Raw genomic sequence first — 9452 nt, forward strand, 5'->3', positions numbered from 1 at the left:
CGAAAGAATGAGAACGTGGATACAAGCGGCAGAAATGAGTTTCCTCCGCAGAGTGGCTGGGCGCACCCTTAGGGATAGGGTGAGGAGCTCAGTCACCCGGGAGGAGCTCGGAGTAGAGCCGCTGCTCCTCCGCATCGAGAGGAGCCAGTTGAGGTGGCTCAGGCATCTGTTCCAGATGCCTCCTGGACGCCTCCCTGGGGAGGTGTTCCGGGCTTGTCCCACTGGGAGGAGGCCCCGGGGCAGACCCAGGACACGTTGGAGAGACTATGTCTCCCGGCTGGCCTGGGAATGCCTTGGGGTTTCCCCAGAGGAACTGGAGGAGGTTTGCGGGGAGAGGGAAGTCTGGAGGACTCTGCTCGGACTGCTGCCCCTGCGACCCGGCCCCGGATAGCGGAGGAAGATGGATGGATGGCTGGTCCCTTATATTAGTCAGTCTTTGCTTTTATTCATTGTCAAAAAACGTAAGGACACAGAAAGTTGATGGTAGGTAGCATCACACAGTGGAGCTCAGTACCAGTGCACGCAATCAACATCCACACAGCTGCCAGGTGGGACTCAATTTGCTGTTGCTGTCCAGACTCAGCTCCCCAGTTAGCAGAGTATCCCAATCATCCTACAACAAATGGTATGTGATTAGGTTTAGCCACAATAAATTGTTATATACTGTATTTTGTGTGAGTTGATGGCCAGTGCAACCCAGGGCAGGAAGCAGGATCTTCCTCATGGACAGCTCTCAACACTCCAGCCCCCAACATTATAGCCAAGCCCAAATGCCACAATGGGGCAAGCTGTTGCTAATTGTGGAGGACAATTAAGCAGCTGGTTTGAGCCCTTAGGAGGTAGAACTACAGATGTATGGCTTCCAGAGCAAGACCAGGCTTGGTTCTATGCTGCCAGTTTTGTTGTTCTTTTGGGTATTGCTCCTGGTTGACAGAATGAGTACTCTGTCTGTTTGGTTTGTGTTAAAGGGGCCCTATCCCCAGTTTTGGTTTTAAGCTAAAGTCTCTTTTTGAGAGAGAACCCTGCTGTCCATTGCCTCACAATCCTGCCCAGGCAACCGAACCTGCCCCAAAACCTGCCACAGTACAGCTTTTAAAATGACAGTTGTCACAGTAATAGGGTTGTTATGTTTTACAGCCTTCATATTCATTATTGAATGGAAACACAATGAATGAATGAATTACAGACATATGGGAAGTTTAATGTCATGGGATAAAACTCAAGGGGGGGGACAATAAGTGAATCTCTAAGTTAAAGCAAGTCTGATGTTCCCCTGGCCTTTTACGTTTGTCCACTGAGCACTATAGTTTAAATTCAATGAGTCTGATCTTTGTTGTCTTACAAGGTTTTATTCACTAAGCCATTTATAATGACTGACTCACTTATAGAGCTGGATAATTTCTGCTGAAGCAATTTAGTGGAAATATCTTAATCAAAGATTCTACAGGGGGAGGGGAGTGTAATTCTTTATTCACACCTTGGTCCTCTTGACTGCAAGATGTGGCTCTAACCACCACTCCACCCATCGCCCATGAGTTTGGTTTAGCATCATTTCAGCAAGTTCTGCATTATACACGACCTGCCCACATTAGTACTCTCCAAAACACCTTTTATACAGTGTTCTGAACTATATGTGTGTACTGTGGAATACTTTCTGTAAAATATGATTAAGTATACTGCTGTGATCATTTTATTGCTTGCAATGTCTTCTGATGTTTTTTTTAAATTAATTTTTACACACTACTTTCCAGGTCCATGATAAGGTAATTTTTTTAAGAATGAAAATTGTAGTTTGACTACTGTTTAATTGTTCCCCCACCTAACAGGCAATTTCACAGAACAAAATTCTGTGTTTTTTGAATGGTACCTACCCTGATAAGTAGGGTACCAATGAAAAAATGTTTTTCAAAGACTCACCCCTTCATGTTATTGCTTTTGGTATACAACAGATTAGCCAAATGTCAACACAAGTAGTATTTTTTGTAGTTTCTCAAGTATGTCATTTGTATATATTAAGAGAAACAGATAATGCTCGTCTCTCAAACATTATTATTTTTGAGTCCTGGTTGTAATAAGGGCGATCACCCCACTCCCACCTTTAACGTGTGAGAACATCTGGTGGATCAAGGTACTCATATTTCTTATTGACTACATACTGTTTATTGACAATATGTCTATCAGTGTTTTAGTTACAAAAATGTTTTTATTACAGAACATTTAGTTTGAAATTCAATTCACTTAATTTTTACAATGACTAGCAAGATAAATCATGAATGTTCTTGTGGTGCAGAAAAGAAAACCTGAAAGCAAGCAGATTTAGAAATGAATGTGAAAATAAGAGCAGCATGAAAACAGAATTATAATACTACACCGTATTTATATTATTCAATATTAATATTATTTTAAATGAATAATGTGTAAAAAATTTTACAAAACCCTATTATACAATGTAGCTTTGTAGGGGGAGAGCTTGAAAACAGTTTCTTTCATATCTTTCATCTTTCATTGGCACCCTACTGATAAAGCAGGAGGAACCTGCACTGACCAAAACACACAGATGTCTGCTGGTGTCACATGATGGTTAATTGTCCCAGTGCCAAAATGTGTGCTTGCTACCCACTTACCTGCCAGGTGTGGTCTGTAGAGGTCAGAAAGGTTTTCACATTAAATTCCCAGGTTTCTTCTTGGGGTTGGGAGAAAAAGTGGTCATCCTCACTGTCCACTCTGGCCTCTCCAAGGCTCTGCTGCTGTGGAGGGCCAGTGTGCATGGTGTTCACACCCAGGTCCTGACAGTCCTCTATGGAGCTCAGCTGCACAGTGCTTCCCGGATTCAGCTCTCCAATTGAGTTCAGTAGGGCATCGCAGCCATCCTTCACAGGAGAAAAAAACAAGACAGTGGATGTCCATACAGTACAACCTGAAGGTCCTGGATTCAATCTCAACTCTTGTACAAATTGCTAACTCATTGTGAAGTTGCAAGTCAACATTGTAAAACACATTGGACAAAAGGCAACCTCTAAATAAAAGATTAATATTTCAGATTATTTTTAACATTTTTCTAGAGGTAATTTGGCTGTTGTGTCTTTTAACCTTTATATTCATTACTGAAAATAAACATACAACACTTCTATAAACACGAACTAGAGACATTTGGATGAGAGACAGAACTGCCTCTGGTCCAGCGGCCTCACCAAGGAGTGGCAGCACAGTAAACACACAACAAGCACCATGAACTTAAGGAGTCTTTCCTTGTCTGATATTATTATTATTATTATTATTATTTATCTGATGCTTTTGTACAAGTTGACAACATATGCTCGCTAAGTTACTTAAAATGATTTACCCAATAATACAACTGGCCATGTGATGATTAACTGTCCCAGGGACAGTATGTTCACTCGGTACTCACTCACCTGCCAGGTGGTATCTGCAGAGGACAGAAAGGTTTTCACATTAAAGTCCCAGGTTTCATCTTTGGGCTGTGGGAAAAAGTAGGCGCCCTCACTATGCCTGATGACCTCCATGGGGCTCTGCTGCTGTGAACGCCCATTGTCTACGGTGTTCACTGCCAGATCCGGATTGTCCTGTATGATGCTCAGTTGGACAGTGCTCTCTGGGATCAGCTCCTCAATTAAGTCCAGTAGGGTTTCGCAGTCATCCTACACAAACAGAGCACACAGGTAAGTAATGAAGTCAGCATACTAACATGAGGTCTAACATACTGTAATTACAATTAAAATGAATCAAGCATTAAACCTCCTTAGAAATAATTTTTACCTACCATGTACTTCTATAAATACCCATAACATGCCATTTTTGCTGCTCTAGTAAAGGAGAAAAAAACTACGGACAGAATTAACTAAAGCTGAAAAATACTCCACTCCACTGCCTACTCTTACTTGCTGCTTGTCTCCACTGTAAGTGTGGACTGGAACTGTTATTCTTAAAGATATGATGAAGTGAGCTGGTGTGACCATTTTATTTCACAGAACAAATCAGCCGTGTTAAGCTGAGGAAACTTGTACTGACAGAAACATATACGTAGATGGCTAATGGCTGCATCAAAACAAGGATTTAATGTCAAGGATTCTCGGTGTCAGTATGTGCACTAGATACCTACTCACCTGCCAGGTGGAGTCTGCAGCGGCCCTGAAGGCCTTGACATCATTGTCCCAGAATTCTTCCAGGGTTTGAAAGAAAAGGTGGGCCCCCTCGCTGTCAGCTCTGGCCTCTGTGGGGTTCTGCTGCTGTGGATGACCAGTTTGCGTGGCGTGTACTGCCAGATCCTGGTTGCTGTCTATGGGGCTCAGTTGTTTTATGCTGCCTGGGGTTATGCAATCATCCTTTCCAGGAGAAACACACTGGTAAGTAACAAGGTTTTCTCTGTCATAATTGCAATTAAAATCGAACAAGTATTTTAGGTGGCAGCAGCACAGCATATAGTGGTGAGGGGATTTACACCACATATGGCCATATGTGGAGTATAAGAAAGTAGTGATATACTATCTCAGGATACTATGAAATATACTACAGGGAGGTTTTTGTTGCTAAATCTTTTCTTGTGACTGTGAAATATTGCTGGTAAATGTCTAATTATATCTGTCATTTAAAATTGCTTGAAGGTAACAGATTAGGAAGTTTGGTAACTGAAGTGAAATCTAAAGGTGACAACTAATTTCCTGCTTTAAATAGTGCATCGCATCATTCATGTGGCCTTCGATCTTAAACCAAACTGCTCTGTGTCAAGATGTGTGCAGATGGACAGCAGCCTTTTTGGCTGTTCCATCTTTACATTGGACTGGAAGAAGTTTGTGAAACATTCACCATATACAAAGTTTACAAAACAAGATCACTGGTTTCACAGCTTTATACCAAGTCCTTCTCTCCTTTCATTCTGTATCATAGAAATGCTGAGAGAAACACAGAGTTGGCTAATGGCTGAGTCATGTGATAGATCAACAGTCAACAGTCACTCACCTGCTGAGTGATATCTGCAGTGGCTGGGTTGTTGTCCAAGTCCAAGATATTTTCTTGGGTCAAGGGCATAATGTGAGTGCCTTCGCTGTCTTCACTAACCTCTGAAGGGCTCCTCTGCTGCAGACAGCTGATGTGCGTATTGTGTACTGCCTGGTCCTGGTCATTTTCCAACGTGACAACCCAGTTGGTACTATCTTTCAGAGGGCCCTGGCTCTCCTGTTCATCAAAGGACAGCAATGGGGAGCTGAAGTGGCGAGACATTTTTGCTGGTATCATCCTGTTCTGATTTGCTCGCTTCCTCTTAAAGTTGCATCTCTTCCCTGATCTGGGCACAGCTCTCTTGATTTTGGATGGATCCCAGTTCTGATCTGCCCCTGTGACCTGTCTGAACTCCTGCCACATGTTCTTAGACTCTGGACTGACGGACACGACCCCTTCCACAGCAGGAGGGAACCCCGAGTGGGCAATGGGTGATGGCTTCACCAAAGCCTGGAAAGCAGGGTTGATCTTCACGGAGGGCATTCGAGTCTTCTTGTATGCATCACGCAGCAGCTGGTCAGCATTCCGGGGATCAATTGTCCAGAAGCCCCGTTTTTCTGGTCCACCCTTCTGCCGTGGAACTTTTATGAAGCACTTGTTCACTGAGAGGCTGTGTCGGATTGAGTTCTGTAACAGTTTGTTAAAAAAAACAAACTAATTTAATTGAAGTGAAACCAGCATATTTTATACTATATATATAGATATATACAGACACACTGGCTGAAGCCACTTGACCCAAGCGGGGTCGCGGCGAGCTGGAGTCTAACCCTGCAACACAGGGCACAAGGGACACACCCAGGACAGGATGCCAGTCCGTCGCAAGGCGCCCCAAGCAGGACTCAAACCCCAGACCCACCAGAGAGCAGGACCTAGCCAAACCCGCTGCGCCACTGCACCCCCTTCACTCTTTATATATGCAATGTCTGGAGGGATATGAAGGACCATAAACCTGTGAGCTTCAAATGGTACTACATGGTCCCTTCTAACAATCCCCCTTTCCATTAATGTGGTGACATCATACAATCAAGCAAAAGACCCAGCGCCCGACTGCATTCACTGAATACCCACTCACCTGCCAGGAGGGGCCCACATGGCGAAAGTAGCAAAAGTTTTCCTTGATCCACTCGTAGATGTATGACAGTGTGATCTTGGAGCTTTTACTGGCCTGCATAGCCATGCAAATCAAGGTGGCATAAGAATATGGTGGCCTTACGTTTGGGTTAGTTTTGTAATCAACTTCCTGGGGGCAGTGGCCATGAGTAACCAGGCTGGGGAGGGAAGAGGAGGAGATGCCCTTTTTCAAAGCCATGGATGTGGAAAAGCCAGGGCTTCGAGGTGTGTCCATTGATACTGGGTCCTGTGCTGTGGGTAACGGAGTGACATCAGAGCTCACCATCTTCTGGTGCTCACAGAGATGGATTTGATTTTGGTGAGATGAAGTCTTTTGGGCCCTATTGACACTGATTGTGAACTCCTGGAGCCACCCCAGGTTAGTGAGGCGGTCATCCATTGTCACCAAACCATTGCTGCTGTGAGCGAGGTCATCGCCTTTAAACCCCACAGAACCATCAGACCACACGCCACTCAGTGACATTATGGACTTTTCTTTCTCTCCTGAGCAGCACTCCAGATTGTCTGCAAAAACAAGGCATGAATATTACGCATTTTGGAAGTGGTTTAAAAATAAAATTTTTGATTTCATAAGAAGCTAGCAAAAGAATACAAATGATGACAACTGAGCTATTAACAAGTACACACAATTATTGCTCCTACTTAACTGACCATGCCTCCTGGGCACTAACTATAGTACAGTGTATTACAGTGGGGCTTTATGAGGAGTACCTAGAAACTATCTATAACTAAGTTCAGCTCATTATGCACTTAAACCTAAACAGTACCTAGATTTACAGCCCTGTGTCAACCATCTATACATTCTAACATACTGTGTATATCTTATTGTATGTCTTTACAATAAAATACTCATTTTCAGAAAAGTGATACACAGTATGTACACAGAATATGGTAGAAAGAGGGGAAGGAGGCTTTTAAAAGATATCTAAAATTTAAAAATATTTTTCCAAGTATCCCACTTGCTCAGGCTGAAAGCCATCTATTATCTAAGTCCAAGCTGCAACATCAACGATTGCCGTTCCATAATTTTTATGGGAACGCTCTTTTAAATCCACCTAAATATATATTTTTTATCTTGTACCTGCAACGCTTGCTGTCCCTTGTGTAATTTTTTTAAAATAATGTGTAATATTTACATACAATCTGCGCATACATTACTCTTTACCTATTTAATAGTTTCTTCTTTTTGCGCTGCTCCTCCGGTCCGTGTCCGCACGTTCTAAGTGAACGTTCGAAGTGTGTGTCCACAGAACATTCGATATATATATATATGTGTGCAGCGGTTGGATCTGTGACGCAAGAAGCGAGTTATAAAACAAGACGTGACGTCACTAAGAGCTCGGTGTTTCGAGACCGTGTCGGTGACGTCACAAGAGTTGTGCATTCGAATTCTTAGTTTATTTTCCTGACGCTTTTCTCCAAAGAGACTTACAGTGTTAGGCTTGTATTATGTCACCTGCTGATCTTGCTGTATTCCACAGTGTTTGCACATTTATTCAGGGTAAATCTGTTGATCAAAAACACTACAACCAGAGCTGGGATTCGAACGTGGGTCTCTCCAGTAGCGAGCGGCTATTTATTCATTTAGCTGACGATGTTTTTCTCCAAAGCGACTTACACACAGTCACTGTAAATCAACTGTTAGTATTTACCCATTTATACAGCTGGGTATTTTACTGGAGCAATAGGGTAAGTACCTTGCTCAAGGGTACTGCAGGTGGGATTCGAACCTACTCCAAGGCTATTCTGTGCTGTGAAATAAACTGAATATATGAATAAATGTAAGGTAAAAATTAAACTGTACTTATTAAAGCAGTGGGGGGGATTAAGCCTGAGGCACGTCAGCTAAGAACAAGTCGAAAGAACGTTCTTGAAATTCGTTATGAGCCCCCAAAAGTTCCAGCGCACAGACAGGACTGTTACTGTTAATACTGTTGAATTTTACTTTTTTCGACTTTCCTTAAAACTTAAGTAGTCAGTATTAAACTATTTAACTATTAAACATGAACTTTTTCAAGGCTGTTAATATATCCGACCGCGGACCTAACTGTCAATCAATCGCAGTCTTCTTTTTAACCAATCCAGAGATGCTTTTTCTTTGAACCAATAGGAATACGCCTTCACTGTTACTGCCCTCTTTTGTGAATTTCATTGGTTAATTTTGATATCCATCACAGTGTCCGTTAAACCAATCAAAACACATATTTTCCTAGAAATATGGCAGGGCGCTGCGTTCTAGAGTCTTTAATAATATGTGAGACCCTCGCTGTTTGCAAGGTCGGGCGCAGCTCGGCTCAGGTAGCGTCTGTTTACACGGTATATGAGAAGGAATCGCAGTTGTGACCTGCGCTGGAGGTGCACTCAGAATCTAGTGCTTTGCGCTTCTGTTTTCACCTCGATGGCTCTGGTTCCAGTCTAACACTGCTATATATGCTGTATATGCAGAGAGGCCCAGCTTATCCTGAACTGATAAACTACATCGTCAGAAAAGTAGAACATAAATTACCCTGCTGTATAAGTAGGCAAATAACTTCATGTAGCACAACACTGTCTAACGTTATAAGATGTTTTGGGAGTAAAAAATCAAAGGGTATTATGATTATTCTGCTGTTTTATCTGACACTCCACTCACACGCTTGTTTGTAAGGGTCAAGGGTTCACCGCTGGCTTCTTCGGCACATATTTCCTAGCTGCAAACTCAGAGAATATGCAATCCTAGCACTTTCTGAGTCAAATTCAAACCTAAAGCCATATTGGCAATATAGCACCCATAAGGCACCTCATTTACTCCCTGCGCCACCATGCCACATTGTCCAAGGCGCTATAATTTACTAAGGTATAAAGCAGGGTATTTGTACTGGAGAGGTTTTGGTGTAAAGGGCCTGGCTGAAAAATACTACGAGGAGTAGTTTACCAAAGTTTTCCAAACAACTTTAGAAAAGTTAATAGAACTGTAATACACAGTTCTATTACACAATACATTACATTATAACATATTATAAAGCTGCAGAAATCAAAAACTCAAAATGTCAGCACAAACTGGCTTCCATTTTTTAAGGTACTTCACTTTGACTTTCACATATTAATTCTGAAACACCAAACACTACTTTAGAATGACCCAAAACACAAATATTTTGTAATTACTTAATTTTTTTAAAAAGTATACTGACAATTCCACAGCAAACACACTGTAAGGCAAAAACAGACCAGCACCTATGAGCTATCCATATAATCAGTGAACAATTATGTGATTGCGATTACACAAAATTCGTTATCTTTATACTGTAATAATACAATGCTGTATA

The 9452-nt window shown here is 42.2% G+C and overlaps 1 protein-coding gene across 1 annotated transcript; it reads right to left on the reverse strand.

Moving 5' to 3' along the window:
- Positions 1–416: 416 nt before the first annotated feature.
- Positions 417–7397, reverse strand: LOC108939204 (forkhead box protein J1-A-like). Its single transcript, XM_018760357.1, has 7 exons — positions 7313–7397; positions 6089–6651; positions 4978–5643; positions 4125–4343; positions 3414–3659; positions 2625–2870; positions 417–613 (listed from the first exon to the last, which is right to left on the reverse strand). Exons 2-7 carry the CDS (start codon positions 6608–6610, stop codon positions 527–529), a joined length of 1986 nt encoding a protein of 661 aa, XP_018615873.1. The 5' UTR covers positions 6611–6651; positions 7313–7397; the 3' UTR covers positions 417–526.
- Positions 7398–9452: the final 2055 nt, after the last annotated feature.

Source organism: Scleropages formosus, chromosome 19, assembly GCF_900964775.1.
Source record: "Scleropages formosus chromosome 19, fSclFor1.1, whole genome shotgun sequence".
Classification (NCBI taxonomy): domain Eukaryota; kingdom Metazoa; phylum Chordata; class Actinopteri; order Osteoglossiformes; family Osteoglossidae; genus Scleropages; species Scleropages formosus.